The sequence below is a fragment of the Chanos chanos genome, chromosome 4, assembly GCF_902362185.1.
Source record: "Chanos chanos chromosome 4, fChaCha1.1, whole genome shotgun sequence".
NCBI classification, from domain to species: domain Eukaryota; kingdom Metazoa; phylum Chordata; class Actinopteri; order Gonorynchiformes; family Chanidae; genus Chanos; species Chanos chanos.
In genome coordinates this window covers 6,679,620-6,700,847 of record NC_044498.1, presented here as the reverse complement: position 1 = coordinate 6,700,847, position 21,228 = coordinate 6,679,620, and the positions used below count along the sequence as shown (strand labels likewise).

The following is a 21,228-nucleotide window of genomic DNA, read 5'->3' as shown; positions in this document are numbered from 1 at the left end:
TCTCTCTCTCTCTCTCTCTCTGAGGTCTGTATTTCGTGAATTTTAAAGGGTACACTCTGCACTTGTATAAAATGTGAAAATGACCAGCAACCCCCCCCCCCCCCTTTTTTTCCGCAGCGCTCGAACACAAGAAAATGGTTGTGTTGCAGTTTTGTTGTTCGCTGCGGTTCTTGTGGTATTTTGACTGGACACGTTGACCTCCGTGGATCCTGGAGAATGAATGGTAATCTTCTTGGCAGACAGACTTGTTGTATGTAAGCATGTTCTGGAGTGTGTGTAATGGTTTGCTGGTAACAGAACCCACAAAATGACATCTATTCTAACCATCAAACCTCAGCTTTAATCTGATGAATCAGGAGATGTAGTGATTGATATTTCGCCTTACTGCAATACAGGATTGCGTAATATTAAATGAAATCAGCTGCACTAACAGTGGTCTTTTTATATTTACTTTTGCCACAGTCTACAACACCTTCCTGAACAAATTAGAACCTATTTTCTCTTTGACCTGGGGGGGGGGGGGGGGGGGGGGGGGTTGGGTCTATATCTACAAAATGATTACTTTTCTATTGTCATTTTCTATTGATGATTTAATCAGATATGGAATTTGGAATGTAACAAATACGAACTGACATAATGCAGTAAAATTTCAGTCGACCCACGTCTCAAACCACCTAAACCGAATTTTGCGGTTAACAGGCCATAGGTCTTCCTGTGGAGAGGGAGAGAGTGCTCCTCCTGTCCTATAGATGGCGATGAAACGGAAGCACCCTCTCCCCATTGTACTTTTCCACAGTGTAGTCTCAAAGGCATGATGGGAAGAGTATTCACACCCTAGCAACAGGAACATCAACATCTAGTCAGAACAGCCTGGCAACATACAATGAACGAAAACGAAAATTAGAAAGATTCACTACAGATACATTTATTCAACCCTAGAGTTCTCTTTTGTCTTGTCATAAGAGGGGAAAATGCAAGCGGACGATGTTCGATATTTAAAAAGGTACTTGTCAGCCTTTTATCTTCAATATTACCGGGGCAGCTAAGCTACTTTGTTAATGTCAATACAAGCTAACGGATTTTACAAAATCTGCATACACATTTAATAAATTAATAAACCAAAATGTCATCGTACGTGAAGCAGTAACAAAATGTTGTCATAACAGAGCAATTTGGACGTGTTTGTGTCGATAAAGGTTTTTAAATGATTGCATATAGTATAACTGAAATCATCTGAAGTACCTAGATGTGTAAACCTACCGTTTGCTATATCGACCACAGTGTACTACCGTTAACTGTATCTATTCTCTTTCAAAATCTGCTTCGTCATTCAGATCACTGTCCCGATTTTTAATGTCTCTGTCGTTGGTTTTGTTTTTTTCTCATGAATAACATAACAATGTTGCTTTGAGTAATGTGCCCTAGAGAATGATGATGTATTTGCTTCCCAGGAAAGTGAAAGGTGGAAGTTTAGACGTCCATCCAACAGAAAAAGCACTAGTCGTACAGTATGAGGTGGAGGCAACCATATTGGGAGGTCTGGGAGACCCTATGCTGGGAGAACGCAAAGAGTGTCAGAAAATGTGAGACTGCAAAAATTGACACGATGTTTCTCTTAACCATGCTTCCTAAGACTAGTTCTTTATTTCAAATGATGTTTTATTTTTCCCCATATCCGAGACTTCTAAGCTGGTATTTCTGTCACATCAATGAATTTACAGATTTAGTTTAATTGAAGATAGATATTATAGATAAAACCATATGTTATTTTCTCCGTCTCTCTCTCTTTTCAGCATCCGTCTCAAAAGCCTTAATTCCAACACGGATATTGCCTCATTAGCACGGAAAGTAGTGGAAGAATGCAAGCTTATCCATCCATCCAAACTGCCTGAGGTGGAACAAGCTTTGTTCTACCTGCAGAACCGCAAATCTCCCGGTGGTTAGTCGGCAAGACAGTTCCTTTATCAGATGCTTAACACTGAGAACCAAGTTGGTGTCGTCACAGACTTTTTTTTTTTTTTTTGGTGTTTAAATGTAGAATATTCAACATGCAAATGGAATTTCATGCGCTATATGACCCATATGTGGTACATACATTGATAGAAACATCCTGTAAAGGTGAGTGGAAAAGCACGTTCTGTGCTGAAAGTATACTTTGTTGATCTTTGCTTGTGTTTGACTCCCTATAGAGAAGAAAGAGAAACGACCGGTCAAGCCAAAAGATCTCAGCCCTTTCGAGGGGATGGAGGTACTGTGGAGCGTGTTTTGAATATGTTTTAGTGAGAATGATTTTAAGCGTTTAAATGTTTGTATTGGGAGGGGGGGGGGGGGGGTGCTTTCTGAGAATAAAAATTTCTGTTTTGTTTGATTACGTTTATTTGACGTTCGGGCTGTTTGTTCGACTTTCTTTAAATGCGTAGCCATTGCAAATTTATTTCAGCAAAAAATAAGTGAGATTCCTTAATGTTAATGTAGAAATGCATGTAGCCCTACTTGCAAAGGTGACCGGTTATATCTTTTGTGTGTGTGTGTGTGTGTGTGTATTTGTGTCTAGTGAGTTGGTTTGTGTACATATTTGAACAGGCATGTTTATAAATATCCTGGAGTGTTTGTAAAATTGATGTTCTCCTAACAGACTTCTTTATGGGGTTTTTTGTGTTTTGTTTTTCTGTGAGTTGGATGAGGAGGCAGATATTAACAGTGTAGATGACTGTGTGGAGCTGCTTTATGAGGACATTCTCTGTTTTTTATTTTGACAGTTGGATGAGGAGGCAGACATTAACAGTGTAGATGACTATGTGGGACTATTATATGAGGACATTCTCTGTGTTTTGTTTTATGTTGTCAGTTGGATGAGGAGGCAAACATTAACAGTGTAGATGACTATGTGGAGCTGCTTTATGAGGACATTCTCTGTGTTTTATTTTGACAGTTGGATGAGGAGGCAGACATTAACAGTGTAGACGACTATGTGGGACTATTTTATGAGGACATTCTCTGTGTTTTGTTTTATGTTGTCAGTTGGATGAGGAGGCAAACATTAACAGTGTAGATGACTATGTGGAGCTGCTTTATGAGGACATTCCAGAGAAGATCAGAGGAGCCACGCTTATATTGCATCTGGCCCGGAACCCTGACAACCTGGAGGAGCTGATCCAGAACGGTGTGTGGACCTGTCCCAAAGCGCACTCCTGGATCAGTTTAGGCACTGGTCAAGCTTGATCTGTCATTTGGCATTGGTAGAGCATGCAGGGCGATCGTTTTAGCTTATCACCAGACCCGGCGTACACTTACCCGAAAACGTTAACAAAGCCCGAAGGTGTTAGTGCGTGACCATTACAGACTGTTCAAACCAAACTCCCAAGACCTCAGTCAGGTAGATTGTCGTTTATTTCTTATCTTAGAGACCACAGTCAATTCCCTTTCTAGCTGTCTGCTTGCACACTGATCTTATCCCATCCACCATGGAACATTCCTTTGCCCTGACCAGGCCGGTTACCATGACGACAGCAGATTTCTCTCACAGTTGAACAAAGGCATTGTACGCAGTGCCTGTCAAAATGCATTACGTTCTTCCCGAACCTGTCTGGAGGTTTCCTGTGTTAGCTGACTCCCTATTGGAGATGACAGCAAAACAAGCTCGTGAACCTCGTGAACCGGGTTCCTTACGGAAACGATCCAGCACCTGGGGGAGCGTGTTAACCTCTCTTCCCTTTGGTTGGTTCTCTGACACTCTGCCTCCTCTAACCTCTCTCCCTTAGTCCCTGTTCTCCTAAACCCCTTCTGTTCTCCTTGCCCCACAAACCGTTTTCTCCGCAACTCAAACCCCAACCTCCTCTACTTAGGCCACATGCTCCTTTCCCCTATCACTTCCGCTTTGTCTGACCCTTGACCCTTTCCATCCCTCTCCGACACCCGTCACCCTCCTCCCACCCTCTCTCGCTAAGTTCAAATCAACTTGCGGCACTTCACTCATGTTAAGTTTCTCTCCGCAGCCAAAGAAACAAACAATCCCCTGTTCCGTCCCTCTCTAGCTGTTGAGGTTTGTACCTTTCTAAAGACAAAAGTAATCTCTCCACTCCCTCCTTTTTTACTCTCATCTTCCATTCCGTGCAGAGCCCCCGTTTCATCTTCCTTTTTCTCCCGGTACCTTTCTCTTCTCTTCTCTTCTCCGCCGGCCATCTTCCCATTGGCCTGTCCTGCCGTGTGTTTGGACAGAGGTCGTGTCGCTCACCTCACCGGGGATCAGTTAAACAGACTCATGTGTCCTAAAGCTGTTCGTGATGTCTCAGTGGAGGTTTTACGACAGAGGTAATGACTCTTTGTCCTGTGTCTGCATGCAGAGACTGCCCTGGGAGCCCTGGCCAGAGTCCTGAGAGAGGACTGGAAACAGAGCGTGGACTTGGCCACGACCATCATCTATGTCTTCTTCTGTTTCTCCAGGTACGCTACACTATGCTTAGCCAGCACTACTCTTCTTTCTCTTGTCAGATGGAGCTGACTCGTCTAAAAAGTGAAACAGAAAACCCCCTTTTTTTATAATTAATTTCCGTGAAACCCTATTTCCTTTGTTCCTTATATAGCCAAATGACCCTGTCGTAACACAGAACGTCAACTGCCGTCGAGTCTGATTGAACAAATGAGACAACGCGTGTATATCTGAAAACCGCCTGTCACTCTTGTCCTGGCTCATTTCCGCCCATTTTGAATGTTTGACTTCTCAAATGATTTGTTTTTACATCCGTCACGTTCCTGCTGTAAGACCGCGTTTGACATCGGCCAAGTCTTTGTTTTGGCACGGGTTCGAGCGTGGACGCTGTGCTCTCTTGATCGGTTTAACCTGGCTCTCTTCTCTTCTCTTCTCTTCTCTTCTCTTCTCTTCTCTTCTCTTCTCTTCTGTTCTCTTCTCTTCTCTTCTCTTCTCTTCTCTTCTCCCAGCTTCTCTCAGTTTCATGGCCTGATCACTCACTATAAGATTGGAGCTCTGTGTATGAGCATCATCGAACACGAGCTGAAGAGATACGATCTGTGGCAGGAAGAACTGCAGAAGAAAAAAAAGGCTGATATCCTTTCTGCAGCATCCAGAGATACAAGGTCAAGTCAAGGCTAAGGGTCATGTCAGGTCAGATCAAATCTCTGTATGCCTGCGCATGAAATCCTGCTCTTCTTGCTTTGGCATCCTCAAGGGTAAATATGAGTACTGATCTGGGATCAGTCCTCCTTGATCCATACAGCTGTATTTATAAAGATTATAAAAGATAAAACTGATCCTAGATCAGAATACCTACTCTGAGAAGTCCGACCATACAATTCCATGTCTGGAAACCTGGGAGGCAGTGGAGACTGCCAGTATAAAAATCACCCTCACACAGATAAAATACACCATTAGCCATGGGACAGATTGTTGAACAGCTTTAGTTTAGCTGGCTAGAACACTGGTTAGCATTGCAGTGATAGTTAGGTGTTTGAATGGGTTTCCAGACAACTCCTCTAATGCAGGTTATTCCTTGACCTATTCTACCTGATGAAGATCCAGAAAACCAGACTGTGAGGAAGGAATATGAGAAATCTCTGAAGAAGTATCAAGGTCTGCTGACCAAACAAGAGCAGCTGCTGAGAGGTAAACAATGTGTCAATCACACGAGACCCCGCCCTCAGTGGCTTCACACCATCCTAAAAGTTTACTCAGGAACTCTGGCCTTCACTGTCAGTGGATCAAATATACACAGCGACATTTGGTCACATTTGGTCTAGAGTGGCCTTTTGTACATATTTCAGACACATAGACTATGATTTAGGTCAGCCATAGTACCTAAGCTTGCATTGCTGTAGATGATGATGCTGTTGAGCGATATGGGTGTTGATAGTGTTTTGTGTATGTGTGTCTGCCTACAGTTGCTCTCTTCCTGCTGTTGAACCTGTCTGAGGACATGAGAACGGAGCTGAAAATGAGGAATAAGAACATCGTTCACCTTCTGGTCAAAACGCTAGACAGAGACAACGAGGAACTGCTGGTGCTGGTCGTGACCTTCCTAAAAAAACTCAGCATCTTCATGGAGAATAAAAACGACATGGTGAGGCACACACACACACACACACACACACACACATACTCGCTGTGAAACATGTGTTGTACTCTTTTCTCAGATGTAGAACTAACCACTCTGCCTATGGTGAATATTTTGTTGTTATTGTTTTCTTAAAAAAATGCTTTTATCTTCCTGTTGTGTACTGTCTGTTATTTTTTTATTATGAATTGAATCATTCTGCATAACCAGCTTTGCCCTCTGGCACCTGCCTTTCTGTGACTTATGTCACGTATGGCTCGTCCTGTGACATATTCTCTCTTTCCATCCCACGCTGTGTAGTCACGGTCCGGTCAAAATGTCACGTTTCTCAAAACTCCAGCCACCATCTGAACCCAAACAAATTCATCTCCCTCTGTCCTCTCACTGTTATTTCACATCAGATAGAGTCATCTTTCTATGTCATAAAACTGTTCACATATATGTCAAACACCAGACTAAATAAATTTCCCCTCAGGTGAGAAAAGGTTTCAGATTCGATCGGAGCAGAGTTTGTTCCGTGTTCCAAGTTTACAGACATAGATCCATGGATGAAACTACTCATATAACATGATGGTTAGAGTCTGAATTTGGTCTTATGTTTGGCTTTGATACTGAGCTGTAATGACTGGTTGTAGTTGTGGCCGGTTATTAACAGTGATGGTTTGACTGGGGAGCGACGTGTTGGCAGAGAAGAGGGTGTTTTAATGGGGATTGGGTTTCCTGCTGGCTGAATCCTCCAGGGCTTTTTTTGACCACAGCAGTCCGGTCACACTCACGTATTAACAAATAGGTTCATGCTCTTATTAATAACACACTTAGATTACAAATACATGTGTGTAGGTCACTCCCTATCTCTGTCTCTTCCGCTCTGCTGATCTCTCTCTCTCTCTAGCTCTCTCTCTCTCTAGCTCTCTCTCTCTCTAGCTCTCCCTTCCGCTCTCCATCTCTCCATTTATGACCTTGCACTATCTCTTTCAGTTGAATCTCTCTCTCTCTCTTTCTCTCTCTCTCTCTCTCTCTCTCTCTCTCTCCCCCTCTCTCTATGTATGTCCCAAGCCTGTCTCTGTTTTAATCAGTTTTGTCTATCTATCTATCTATCTATCTATCTATCTATCTATCTATCTATCTATCTATCTATCTATCTATCTATCTATCTATCTATCTATCTATCTAAGTCTTATGCCTATCTCTGTCTCTGTCAGGTTTGAATCTCTCTTTCTCTCATAGGTAAGAGTTATGGTTTGGGATATGATTTCCAGGGCTGGTATAGGGTTGAATCTCTCTTTCTCTCATAGGTAAGAGTTATGGTTTGGTATATGATTTCCAGGGCTGGTATAGGGTTGAATCTCTCTTTCTTTCATAGGTAAGAGTTATGGTTTGGTATATGGTTTCCAGGGCTGGTACAGGTTTGCGACTGACGGTCTGGTCTTGTCGTGTTTCTCTGTGTCAGGCCGAGACAGACGCAGTGGAGAAGCTGGCCAAACTCATACCGTCTGATCACGAGGATCTGCTCAATGTCACGCTGCGTCTCCTCCTCAACCTCTCCTTTGACACTGGCCTCCGCAGCAAGATGGTGCAGATGGGCCTTCTGCCCAAGCTCACTGCCCTGCTAGGTATGGCATGGAACCCTGGGTCTGTGCCTGTGTCTGTGTGTGTCTGTGTGTGTGTGTGTGTGTGTGTGTGTTTGTATACTTGTATCTGTATATCTGTGTGTTCAGAAAATCTGATATGCTTGTGCCAATGTACAAGACAATGTCCAGCCCTAAGCTCGCTAGGTGTAAATGTATCGTGTTTCTCAGCATGTTTTGTGTCTCAGGAATATTCTCTCTGATTAGGTAGCGTTTATATCTCTTCAGTGAATTCATTTTTAATTTGCCAGAGGATATGCTGGATTAACACAATACCAGGCCTGTGAACACCACACACACTTGACATAGTTACAGGGAGGGTAGTAATTAAGACTTTTCTGGAAGTCCTTTAAATTGTTCTGAGAAGGTATGCTTAACATTAGGCAGACATATATTATGTTTGAATGTCTTAACTCTCCTTAAGCTGTTGGCATTCACTTTCATTCGGCTTTGAATACAGCCGAGCTCTGTTCACTGTTTCCTGAAGCGCTTCCTGAAATCCAACAGAGCGTGTGATTGGTCCTGGGTCCAGGCAGAGGGGTGTGGCCTGGTGAAGCTGCACTGGGGGTGTCATATAGCTGGAGTAATTAATGTAATATATTTTTTGGAATAACAGTCTCACTCCTAAAATAAATGTTGATCTTACAGCATAATGGAAGTCTTGCTTAGGCAGCCCCTGGAGGTTTTGTGTGAATGAAACACACACGAGCGTGCGTACGCAAAGTCGTGGTCTTTTTTCATGCACATGCAACCTGTAGCATTTCAGAATAATGACCAAATGCATGGACCATTATCTGATGGCAGTTGGACTAAGACTTTGTGTTTTTTGTATGTGTGTGGGAACATTTATGCATGTGTTTCTGTGGATCAGGCTGTGATTGATCAAAAGTAGTGTTTGTGTATATGTATATTTGGAATCGTGTGTGTGTGTGTGTGTGTATGAGTATTTTTGATGCTGAAAGTTGCAGGTGTGTAATATGTGGTGTTTTGTGTTGAATGTTGTGTGTGCAGCGTATGTCAGGACTCTGTTTGTGTGTTCCCTGTGAGTGTGTTATGTTTATAGGTATGTTTGTGTGTTCTCTGTGAGTGTGTTATGTTTATAGGTATGTTTGTGTTTTATAGGTGTGTTTGTGTGTTCTCTGTGAGTGTTTTATGTTTATAGGTATGTTTGTGTGTTCTCTGTGAGTGTGTTACATTTATAGGTATGTTTGTGTGTTCTCTGTGAGTGTGTTACATTTGTAGGTATGTTTGTGTGTTCTCTGTGAGTGTGTTATGTTTATAGGTGTGTTTGTGTGTTCTCTGTGAGTGTGTTATGTTTATAGGTGTGTTTGTGTGTTCTCTGTGAGTGTGTTACATTTATAGGTATGTTTGTGTTTTATAGGTATGTTTGTGAGTTCTCTGTGAGTGTGTTATGTTTATAGGTATATTTGTGTGTTCTCTGTGAGTGTGTTATGTTTATGGGTGTGTTTGTGTGTTCTCTGTGAGTGTGTTATGTTTATAGGTATATTTGTGTGTTCTCTGTGAGTGTGTTATGTTTATAGGTGCGTTTGTGTGTTCTCTGTAAGTGTGTTACATTTATAGGTGTGTTTGTGTGTTCTCTGCGAGTGTGTTATGTTTATAGGTGTGTTCTCTGTGTGAGCTTCTGTTATGGAAACTAAAGTGAACTGACAGTTCATTTATCTTATTCTCTTTGTCTGTGAGTGACACTCTGCTTTCTTCTCTCATCTCCTGTGAGCCTGTCTGACACTGTGTTCACATGAGTGCCATGCCTCAAAATCCCAGCAGGCCCTCCAGGGGTCATGACCTCAAAGCCGTAAGATTAAAGGGATGCAAGATTTTATTATCTCCCAGAGCAGAGGCCAGGAGTCACCCAGAACCCTCTTCTTCCACAGGATGGAGTGTGTGAATACAGAATCGAGACAGTGTGTGTGTGTTTAATTCATTGTTTGCGTGTGTCTGACACCCACATCTTGATATTCCTAAAAATGTGGTTTACACATTGATTCACCCAGAGAGCAGCTGAAACACTGTAGGCAAAAGCCAAAATTTTACACATGCGAGTGGATTTGGTTTTTTTTTTGCCTCAGAGCATGCACACATCCAGAGCAACGTCAGGGTTAAATACCTTAATTAAGAGCAGGTTGACAACAAGCCATCGCGTTCAGGATTCAAACCCATAACTCTCTGGTTACTGGGTTCCTTCCCCCTCACCACTAAGCCACCGCTGACCTAATACAGACCAGTCTAGACCTTCGTTGGGGCTTTGGTCAGTTCAGCTGTGGGTGTTTTGGACAGCGACTCTGTTTTTTTCCCACCGATGTTTTCCTCGCTTCTCGGCTCGGAATGACTAAAGCGGAGCTTGTTGTTTGTGTCCATCAGAGGTAGGAGCAGCTTCGCGTCCTGAGGGGCAGGCCGGCTGGAGTTTTTACGAGGGGGGGGGGGTGCCGGGGTGGGGGTTAACGGTTTAAATCTTGCCGGGACGTAATTGAAGTTAGGCTCTCCTTGCTCTTCCACTCACTGAGGATAATGAATTCTTAACAGTTCCCTTTTCTCCCCCGCCCCTCTCTCTCTCTCTGTCTCTCTGTCTCTCTCTCTCTCTCTCTCTCTCTCTCTCTCTCTCTCGGGCTCCAGTTGTGTTTTGAACATTTTATTAGAACCCTCTCCTGGGTTCCCATAAAGAGATCTTCCATTCTCCTCTCCCTACCTGCCGAGTCAGTCAGTGGAGCACAGCGTGTGTGTGAGTGTGTGTGTGTGTGCGTGTCTGTGTGTGCGTGTCTGTGTGTGCATGTGTGTGCACACGCCAGTGTGTGCTCTGTGCAAGTGTATGTAAACTTGTATGCTTATGTGTGTGTTTTTGGCTAATGAGAAACACATGTGAAGGCCAATCGCCGTTACTGGCAATGTAGAGCAGCATAGCTTGAAGTTATTAATGGCAGTAAAATTTATGCTTCCTCCTTTTTCCCCCAATTAAACGGAGAAGCCCCTTCTCTTTCTGGGGTCTCGGGGAGCACATCTGGCTTCAATAGGCTGAGATAACCTTGCCTGAAGGGTCTCAGGCTGGCTTGGACCGGTCTGTCTTTCCTTTTGCTCTCTCTTTCTCTCTCTCTCTCTCTCTCTCTCTTAGTCAGAGACCCAGGTTCTAGTCCTGCTTAGTTTCTCTGTTGTGTGTGCGTGTGTCTGAGTGTATGTGTGTGTCTGAGTGTGTATGTGTGCGCATACATGCAGGATCAGTGGGGTTTTTCTGCGTGTACAGGTCAGAGCCATTAACTAAGTCAAACCTCAGAGGTCCACAGAATGACTGAATCCAGGAACAAGCATTCAGATTAAGCACATGTCCGGTTTGAAAGCAGTCACTCATTTAATCCTGTTATTTTGAAACACTTTGTATCTGTCAGGCGTTACTCACTGTGAGTTGTGTTAAAACTTGTTTCAGACTGAACTAAATTTGTCTAACTGATATGCTTTATGATAGTGCTCTGAGACATTTGTGTTAGTGAGAATAAATAAATGTGTGTGTCTGTATGCCTGCGTGTGTGTGTGTGTGTGTGTGTGTGTGTGTGTGTTTTTCAGGAGATGAAGCCCAGAGACAGGTTGCCATGTGCATTCTGTATCACATCAGTATGGATGACCGGTTTAAGTCCATGTTTGCCTACACAGACTGCATTCCTCAGGTGAGAGAACAGGACGAGGTAACGTGGCTTAAAGTAATAATACGCCCAATTCTATGTGACAGACAGACACAACACAATACCCCAGCTGTTCTCACAGTACCACTCTTTAACTCAGCTACACTCCACAACTACACCAGCCCTCTCTCTCTCTGTCCCTGTCTCTCTCTCTCTCTCTCTCTCTCCCTCTCTCTCTCCTTCTCATTCTCTCTCTCTCTCTCTCCTTCTCTCAAAAATGCCTCTTTTCACACAAGTGGATTCACTATGTGTCGGCTAACCGATTTTTCATTTGTTTTGGAATCTGAATGTGAAGATGCAAGTGTAATGGAATACCACTGAAGCGAAAGCCTGGAACTTTTTTTTATGTCGTGAGAGAGCAGTGAGAGCCTGTTGTTCTGGTGTCAAGGCAGACTCAGATACGAAACGGCCGGTAGAGATGGTCCACCTCAATATGACGGGAAATGTCTGACAAACAAGCAAAGTGGAGAGTACCAAAGCAGAGAGAAGATGGAGTGATGAGCGTGGAGTGAGAGAGAGGAAAGGAGAGCAGGACCAACAGTTCAGAATTAAAACAGAGAGATTGATTAAGGCACAAGGGGTTTCATAGATTATATTTGGTGGCCGTAGGTTGAATACACATGGTGGAGTTTCAGGTTATATGCGTGCGCATTGTGAGCACATGTATGTGGGGACATGTGTATGCCTGTTTATGTTTGGAGGGGTGGGAGGGTGGAGGAGTTAAGGGGACAGGATGTGAGCATACGCATGTACACGCTTGTGTTTGTGTGCAGGTGTGTGTGTGTGTGTGTGTATGATCGGTCCGCCTGTGTGTGGCTGGTTGGTAAATAAGAGCAGGCAGGTGCCAGAGAGTCTAGACACAGGCCATGGGCCTGCAGGCTCTGCTGCTATGTGATACTCTACGTGGGAGCTGTGTGATTACACAGGACTAGAGCCACCCCGCGTGAATCGCCTGTTTAACGTTAACGTCGGGGATGCTGACACCCCGGTCGCCATGGCAACAGCGCTCTGGACCCCCCTTCCCCCGCGCCCTCTGTGTCTTCGCTCCAGGTAGCAGGGATCTTGAATTCTGTTCGGTGGTTTTTTTTGATACTCGCTTGACTGATTTGCTGTGACATTCGGGATACGTTTATGAAACCGGGGGCCGTTTAGATGATCAGGGGCCTGTGGAAGAGGACAAATTGCATGCAGAAGTTTGGAAAGAACAGACTCTTGGTCTGTCAGTGACTTTTCAGGGGGTTTGGCAGAGGAAACGTAGGGCACATCTGATTAGACAGGGTACGCCAGAGCCCAGACTGTCTGCTGACTGAAGTGTTGATTTTGGTTTGGGCGCGGCGAGGTGGAACAGTTTGGTTTGTGTAGGCGGCCTCTCTCTCATGGCGTTGCAGCATCGATATAAAACATTGGCCGTTGGACCAATAGACTGTGAAATTCTAAAAGGTTAGTGATGTGCTTGAGGAGTGAAAGCTGAATAGGTTGCTTGGTTGTTTTTTAATGAATACATTTCCGAGACTCGTTCTATAAAGTGGTAGATTTTGTCTGATTTGGACCAACTTATTGATAGGCTTGTTGGCTGATTGATGGGCTGATGGATTGGCTGATTGGTTGATTGGCTGACTGGTTGATTTATTGATTGGTTGATTGGTAGGTGATGAAGATGCTGTTCGACTGTGGTGAGGAGAGAATAGACCCTGAGCTCATCTCCTTCTGCATCAATCTTGCGGCCAACAAGAGGAACGCCCAAATGATGTGTGAAGGTACGACACACACCCGTAGGCGCAAGCACACAGTCTACAAACACACACCTTGATGTTTCAGATACTGCAAACAGATACCTTGATGATTCTTATTGTTGCCGTAGGTAACGGGCTAAAAATGCTGATGAAGAGAGCACTGAAGCTGAAGGATCCTCTGATGATGAAGATGATCAGGAACATCTCTCAGCATGATGGACCATCCAAAAAATTATTCCTTGTGAGTATAATTGACCTGACCCTGACCTCAGCGGCATACAGAGGCTTGGTCGGATGTGTTGTTTCTGTGGTTACCAGCATACGACGTGTCTTCTCCACAGAACTACGTGGGAGACCTGGCAGCTCAGATAGGACAGGACGAGAAAGAGGAGTTTGTAATCGAGTGCCTGGGCACCCTGGCCAATCTGACCATTCAGGATCTGGACTGGGAGATGGTTCTCAGAGAGTACAACCTGGTGCCCTACCTCAAAGACCATCTCAAACCTGGTCAGGACTGATTCTCAGAGAACCTTTTCCATGATATCTTCTCCTGATCTGTTCTCAATGAGCCATTTGTCCATCCGTCATACTTATTTGTCTCTCTGTTCTAGACAGACGTCACCATATCCATCCATCTCTGTATTTCTCCTCTCCTCTAAGTCCATGCATCTACCTCTATATGGTTGCTCTCTTTGCTGGTTTCAAATAATGATTTAGATGCACCTACTGAAAGAGCCCTCTTGTTTTGATCATGAAGGTCTAAGTCTGTTTCTCCTTTTGTCTCAGGCTGTGCAGAAGAAGACCTCATCCTGGAGGTGGTGATTTTGATTGGCACCGTCTCTATGGATGACTCCTGTGCCGCTATGCTGGCCAAGTCAGGCATCATTCCTGCACTCATAGAACTACTGAATGGTAAGAGAATGCAGGCCTGGAGATGCATTTCGTTTTGGAGACCTTCGTTCCAATCTGTTTTTATTCAAGGGAATCGTATTGACGGCACATTGTCATGGCCAATATAGGAAATCCAGATGGGAGCTGAAAAGTGTGTAGGAGTTGAAAATAGCGTTGAGAGGTCCTGGTACCAGTGATCAGTTGTTGCAGAGACTGGAGAATTTGATCTGCCTTGTGAATATTTCATCAAAATCTCTATGCAAATTAACCTCCCTCCCTCCCTCTCTCTCTCTCTCTCTCTCTCTCTCTCTCTCTTTCTGTTTTTCTCTCTTTCTCTCAGCGCAACAAGAGGATGATGAGTTTGTGTGTCAGATCGTCTACGTGTTCTACCAGATGGTTTTTCACCAGGCCACCAGAGATGTCATCATTAAAGAGACGCGTATCCTTTCTCACCGTTTTGCTCTCTTTTTCACCCCCTCATTCTCTTTTCTCTCTCCTTCCACTCATTCTCTCTTCTCTCTCCTTCCACTCATTCTCTCTTCTCTCTCCTTCCGCTCATTCTCTCTTCTCTCTCCTTCCGCTCATGCCCCCGATGGTTTCTCTCTCGCTCTCTGAGGACACACACTCCTGTGAACAGTCTCTTTCTCCTTAACCTAACGGTGTAAACAGAAGCTCCTGCTTACCTCATAGACCTGATGCACGACAAGAACGCCGAAATCCGCAAAGTGTGTGATAACACGCTTGACATCATCGCTGTGAGTGCCCGTTGTGTTATTCACAAAACTCTCTCCGTCACTATCAAACGCTGACTGTGAGCATTGGATTACACCCTTTGAGGGATAACATAAAGACTGCAGATTGACAGTTTGACGGGCATAAAAGAGCGTACCACTGTATAATCAAACCGGGTCCGGCTGAGTCACGGCGTATGCAAATCGTTAGTCAGATCGTGGGCTTATTGTGTTGTAGAGGCTGAGATGGGCCTTGTCTGCAGTATCTGATTTCTGCCGGACTGGAGTGTAATGTAATCAAAGGTCTGTTATCACAGGGCTGCTCTCAAGGCCAGAGGAAGTCTTCTATAGAAATGATCAGTCAGGCTAATTAAGCTGTTAGCAACATGAAAGGATGAGTGGAGGGCGTCTGTTTAATGTCAGAGAGGCAAAGGAACTGCAGTGCAGACCACCTCTAAATACTCCACACACACACACACACACACACACACACAAACACACAGACCTCTAAATACTACACGCATACACATGTGCGCGCACACACAGAGACCATGTCTAAATACACCTAAACCCCCCCCCCCTTTCTCTCTCTCTCTCTCCCCCTCACACATTCAGACACAGGCACAAAGAAACCACAGCCAGATATACCTATAACCTCTCTCTCTCTCTCTCTCTCTCTCTCTCTCTCTCTCTCTCTCTCCCTCTCTCACACACACACACACACGCACACACACTCAGACGCAGGCACACAGACCTCCACTGAATGAACCATCACTCACTCTCTCTCTCACACACATATGCACATACACAGACGTGGCTCTAAATACACCACTCGCTATCTCTAAAGACCTTTCTTTCTGTATGTCTTTCCTTCTTTCTTTCTTTCTCTCTCTCTCTCTCTCTTTCTTTCTTTCATCACTGAAACTTATTTCCTTTCCACACAGGCACACAAGGACAATAAGGAAATTTCAGGAAGAGAGGGAACACCTTAAATGTTTCTTTAAAATATTTTCGCAGTAACACAGGAGCGGTCATTCATAATTCATTTTAAATATGATCCCTGCGTATGCCTCTTAAGCTTCTCTGAGCTTTATTTAGACATTATTCACATCTCCGCTTCATGTCCAGTAACACAGAGCCTTGTTAGAACTGTCACGAGTTAAGCAAGGTAAGATGAATTGGCCCGTGGATTGGACCTCTTCTCCTCCCTCATTGGCCGAGGAGAAGCGGAGCTGGGAAGTCGTTTAGCTGTTCGGGATATGATGTATTGGACCTCTCACAGAAAATGGCACCGCAATGACAACGGGCCCGTTTTAAGACCTGGGCCTCGAGTGGCTCGCCGTGCCCAGGGGTCTCAGCCCTACGTGGGGATGATGAATTAGCGGGGGCTGCGTGGGGCGTAGCCCGCGTACGACACGTCGCAGATTTGTGATGAATCACAGCTTTCGCCGATTATAAACACATAAGAGTTTTTGGGGATTATCTGCCTAGGACCACAGGAGCCAGTGCGCTGGATCTGTTTCTTTATTATTACATTCTTCAAGGAAAGAGGAAACAGTTGGAGTTTTGGAAAGTTTCTTCTCTCTCTGAGACGCATGGTGTCCACTTTGAGTTGTGATATCATTGGTTCCAAGTTAGCACATTATTCTCTAATAAATTGAGTTGAAGTTGGAGATACACAGGTAGACTCTTTGTGTGTAAATGTGCGTGTTTGTGTGTGTGTGTGTGTGGGTGTGTACAGGAGTACGATCTAGAGTGGGGGAAGAAGATTCAGAGTGAGAAATTCCGCTGGCATAACTCCCAGTGGCTTGAGATGGTGGAGAACCGGCAGATGGATGAGGCGGAACCCTATCTGTATGAAGACGATGGAGAACCCTTCCTCCACAACGGAGACATTCTGGAACACCCTGACCTCTTCTACAGCGCAGGTCAGACCGCAACTCACAAATCATTAAGAATGGCTCTCCCATTAGGATCGCTTTATGAAGTGATGAATTAGTTCCTCCGCTTTGAAAAGTGGCCAGTTTGGTTTCTCTTCGAAGCTGAACGCATACGCAGACGGAGACTTGGTGATGATAAAAGGATACATTGTGAATGGTATACGGGAGACGTTGTGGTGTAATCTGGTTGTCATGGTTATAACCTTATGATCCATGCAGATGGGATCATTCCAGCAGATGGGGCCATCAGCCCTGACTTCTTCACAGACTTCCAGAACGGTGACATGGTGGGACAGCAGAGTTACACCAGCAGGTGAGTGACAGTAGGGAGGAGTGTGATGCTGACTGATTCAGGATCAGTTTTGTCTTTTAATGGTTAAAATGAACGTAGAAGAACAGAAGTTTTAGTCTCAGGGACAAATTCTATGATAAATTCTAGTCTTAGGACAGATTCCGTTCTAGCGATCGTCGTCTATTTTTTTGACATGCATTTAGATGGACGGCACGACATCGATCTGGACGCGTGCCCATCCAAAGTTTAAGCAAATACACACGCACGCAAACACACACATGCACCAGGATCACGGGTCGTACTGTAAAGAAACAGAGCTGCCATCTCTGTCAGTCGGGAATGTTATTCTAGCAGGGCAGGGCTCAAAAACACAGAGTCAAAAAAAAAAACAAAAAAAAAAACAAGTCTCACGGTATCCCAGCAGGCTTTGCCACACCTCCAACAGCAATAGCCTTAGCTTTGAGAATAAACAAGGCCCTCTCCACCCCAACCGTCTGCGGTTCCAGGTCACCATCCACCCTCCTTCATAGCTCACCCCACGGCGTCCCAAAAAAACATGCCAAAATATATGATGGTTTGACTATCGGAACACTTTTCGGCACAAAAAATTCGATTTTTTTTTTTTCTCTTTCACATCTGAAATGCCTTATATAATAGACTCTTAAATGGAGACATTCAGTCTAATCGTGTCCATGGTTGAAGTAACAAGTGGCTGCTTGAATGGTTAGAACGGTTTGTGGAAGTCTGTGTCTTTGATTTCTTTGGGCTGGGTGTGACACAGAGACACAGGGGGTCGGAGCAGAGAAAAACAGAGGAAAAGGGTGATGTATGAGTGTGTTGACAGAAGGAACGAGAGTAGGGAAGATAAGGGAAAAGAGAAAGAGAAAACCCGTGTAGGTGAGAGAGAGAGAGAGAGAGGGAGGGAGGGAGTTCTCTTCACAGCTCTGTGTCAGTAATGCAGAAATGTCCAGGGAATTAGGAATCAGAAGAGGGTGTTTTTCATTTGGCCTGAGTGGTGTCAGAGATCCAGGTTAACACAATAATGAAAGCCAGCCTCTGGCCTCTCGCACAGCATTCACACACACACACCCAGGCACACGCAACCCGAGTGTGTCTCGCTAAATTGCCTTAGCGCACTCCCTTTGAATCATACGAATAGAATAATGCAATCTTTCATTAACGACCTAAAAGCACACTCACACCAGAGCGAAAACACACTCTTTGGTCTATAATAATGTTATTTTAGTATGTTTTTACTGGAATCTTGGAGGGTCTTCAGAAACTCTTGCTCCTGATACTGTAATAATAATGATTATTATTATTATTATAATGGAAAAGGGGAAGGAGGAAGCTCCAGATAGTCTGAGTAATGAAAGTGGTTTGAAGCTTCCCAGTAGATCTTGGCCTGATGCGTCTGTTGAATTGGACAGTCGCTGTATTAGCGCCGAACCCGAGGGCCATGGGAGAGTACTGGTCAAGGGGACGTACTTTAAACACCAGTTACTGTCCGACTGTCCCTGTTCTCTCATGTCACAGTTCTGCTCTGGTTCATTTGCAATAAGGCTCAAACAGCCCTAATGGATAAATGAGAAGTTTAGACCCAAAAATGACAGATTTGCTCGGATTTTCAGGATTTGGGGTGAAACGGGATTCGGTGAGGGTCTCAGAGACTGTGGGTGACTGAGCCAGGTTCACACAGGCAGTCTCTGATTGGGTAAAGGGTTATGAATTATTCATTGGAGGTTATGAATTATTAATGATCCGGTATCAGTCAAGCCCAGATTCAGTCCGGGGGGGAGGGGGGGGGGGGACGCAGCAATGCAATCAGGAATATTTGAAAAAAACGAGAGATTAAAGCCCCGAAAGCCGCTGGCGTAACCCGAGCGGCCGGAGAAGTTTGGAGAGATCAAACCCTCCTCGCGAGGTGGAAGAGAAAGAACGAGGGGGAAAATCGTCCTGTTTTGAAGTCGCACTACTTTTTCTTTTTTTTTCTTTTTTTTCTTTTTTTTTTGAAGAAACTCTCACCTCACCATTCACTCTCCCGGGTCAGACTGGGAACACTGGGAGCTTTTGTTTCACCAGTATCCCCTCCTCCGGTCCGACACGCGTTCCCACACGGCTCCTCGTGGGACACGCAGATCCGTGTTTAGCATTTTCGCTCTGTAATGAGATGCTCGAAAAAACATTCAGGCCTCTTCATGCAGCAGTCGCCTTGAATACACACACGCCTTTACACACACAGTGAAAAACGGACGAGTTTAAATCACTCTGCCGTATGGATTCCTGAATCAGTTCGTCCAGTTAACCAGGTTTACTCGTGCTTGACTAAATGACTCACCTTTTTGGTTTTTTTGGTATAATAAGTTACACGCTTGTGAATGTTACATCTCTCAACCAAAACCTAAAATCGCAAGCTGCAGGGGATTTGAAGGTTGTTTGTTTGTGTGATTTTAATAAGCTAAACGGTTTGGTTGTTAATCTGTGTTTTATTTGCTGATCACTGGTTTTTTTTACAGCGTAGGGTTGACGTCGATTCCTGTGTAACATTTTTGTGCCTGATCTATGGGGTGATAAATGGAAAGACATCCTTGCCAGCTCAGTCTTTCTGACTTACTCAGAATACCTCTGGCTGGATTGTATTTTATGGGCTGCTATCTGTATCACCAGATACTCCAGTTTTGACCGGTTATTCACACATTCATCATCATCTTCCCGGTACACGCTGGAACATCGGCGTATGGCTCCGTGGGTTTGGGCCGTAGTTCCATCAGAGAGATTCCCAGGAACCCCTTAACCTAATCTTAAATTTCCCCCGACAGCCGTGGCAACCAGCGGGAGAAAAGGCGATCGACGAAGGAAAAAGATGGATTTTCAGTCAGGAAAAGAGAGCAGTGTGTGTTTGTGTGTGCATGCCTGCGTGTGTGTGTGTGTGTGTGTGTGTGTGTGTGTGTGTGTGTGTGTGTGTGTGTGGAAAGAAGGGACCAGTGAACGTAACTGATCGCTGGAAGTGATTTGTGGCTAAAAACAACACAGCATTATGGGAGCTCATAGGGGTAAAGCAAACAGCTCATATTTTAAGATGACAGCAGACCTGAGAAAGAGGGGGAGTGGAGAGAGTGAGAGAGAGAGAGAGAAGGTGGGCTCATTTGCTCAGCCTCACTCCATGCAATATCCTCATTCATACTGGGATCACTGACATGTCGTATGGTCATGTGATCAACATAACTGTGTCTCTCAGCTTTCGTTAGAGCTCTAATCTCACCACTCCTCACTGGATAAAGAATTTTGTCTAGTTTCACAGCCCATAGACCTCATACACACTTTATGCAGCTATAAAATTAATGGAGGCTTGTTTTTTTGTTTTTTTAAAATCCCTAAATAGTACCTTTTTTCTGTCTTTTCTAAAAGGAGTAAATCTTGCCTTTGGCCCTTTGGCTGACTGAAGCTGGAGTGCGCTGTGTTCAAATCATGAACTGTAGTATAGCGCCATCCGGTGGCTCGGAGATGAACTCCGTGAATCTTTATTCAACTTGCTGAACTAGTAGCGAAGAAAGGGGCCTTGCTGTTCCATCATGCCCATAAAGCCAACCTCCAGCTGTGCTGCTACAGTCCAATCTGACATTTGATTGATTGACAGCTGTTCGTCTCTCCTCTTCTTTCAGCGTAATGACGGATGGGTTCGGACAGGCCAGCGGAGCTCTGGTGCGGCCCGCCACGGCGATCGGCTTCCGGCCCGACGAACAGCTCTACTTCACCTACTCAGCATCGCGGTAGAGACTTAGCAACGAAGTCATCTCTTCAGGACATCCACGACTCCCATCACCGCAGGATCCAATTACACCATAGAGATACACTCTCACTTAAAATACAGAATCAAAGTTACTGCTCTCCAGTTCTCTCTGGGAATGCTCCAGCTCTTCTTTAACTCTCTAATGCAAAGGTCAATCTCTCTGGCTGAATGTGGTGGGGGTTTTTTTGTAGTTGGACTACGTTCTGTGTGTAGTAATTTGGCCAGTTCAACTCATAGCTTCTCACGGAAAAACAGCTCTCAGTGTTTATATTTCTCAGTGTGTAATATGGCTAGACGGCATCAGCTTGTCTCATTATTGACAAATGTAATACAATAGTCTCAACGGTGAGCATTGTTTTTAGAGACTCTCTGCTTTTGAACGGACCAAGACAGCTGAAAGACACAGCGTAGGTTTAACTAGGGGGCGTTCCGACAGCTTTTTCGACACTGCAGTTGTAGGAATCATTCT

General features: G+C 44.6%; 1 protein-coding gene across 2 annotated transcripts; it reads left to right on the top strand.

The window, feature by feature from the left end:
- Positions 1-971: 971 nt before the first annotated feature.
- On the top strand, positions 972-20,743 carry kifap3a (kinesin-associated protein 3a). Of its 2 annotated transcripts, XM_030772559.1 has the most exons (20): positions 972-1,003; positions 1,452-1,583; positions 1,794-1,939; positions 2,190-2,248; positions 3,022-3,163; positions 4,344-4,443; positions 4,939-5,063; positions 5,522-5,620; positions 5,896-6,074; positions 7,519-7,681; positions 11,267-11,367; positions 13,031-13,139; positions 13,244-13,356; positions 13,457-13,622; positions 13,902-14,027; positions 14,347-14,445; positions 14,676-14,761; positions 16,479-16,665; positions 16,897-16,990; positions 20,632-20,743. In XM_030772559.1, the coding sequence occupies exons 1-20, from the start codon at positions 972-974 to the stop codon at positions 20,741-20,743; spliced, it is 2,370 nt and encodes a 789-aa protein (XP_030628419.1). The 2 variants fall into 2 exon arrangements, with proteins under 2 accessions (XP_030628419.1, XP_030628420.1); XM_030772560.1 differs by lacking the exon at positions 1,452-1,583.
- The last annotated feature ends 485 nt before the right edge of the window (positions 20,744-21,228 follow it).

Bases quoted from the DNA above. Each gene is read 5' to 3' on its own strand.
- kifap3a (XM_030772559.1), top strand. From the start codon at position 972: ATGCAAGCGGACGATGTTCGATATTTAAAAAG. The intron at 11,368-13,030 runs GTGAGAGAACAG...GTTGATTGGTAG, and splicing joins ACACAGACTGCATTCCTCAG to GTGATGAAGATGCTGTTCGA. The intron at 14,028-14,346 runs GTAAGAGAATGC...TCTTTCTCTCAG, and splicing joins ACTCATAGAACTACTGAATG to CGCAACAAGAGGATGATGAG.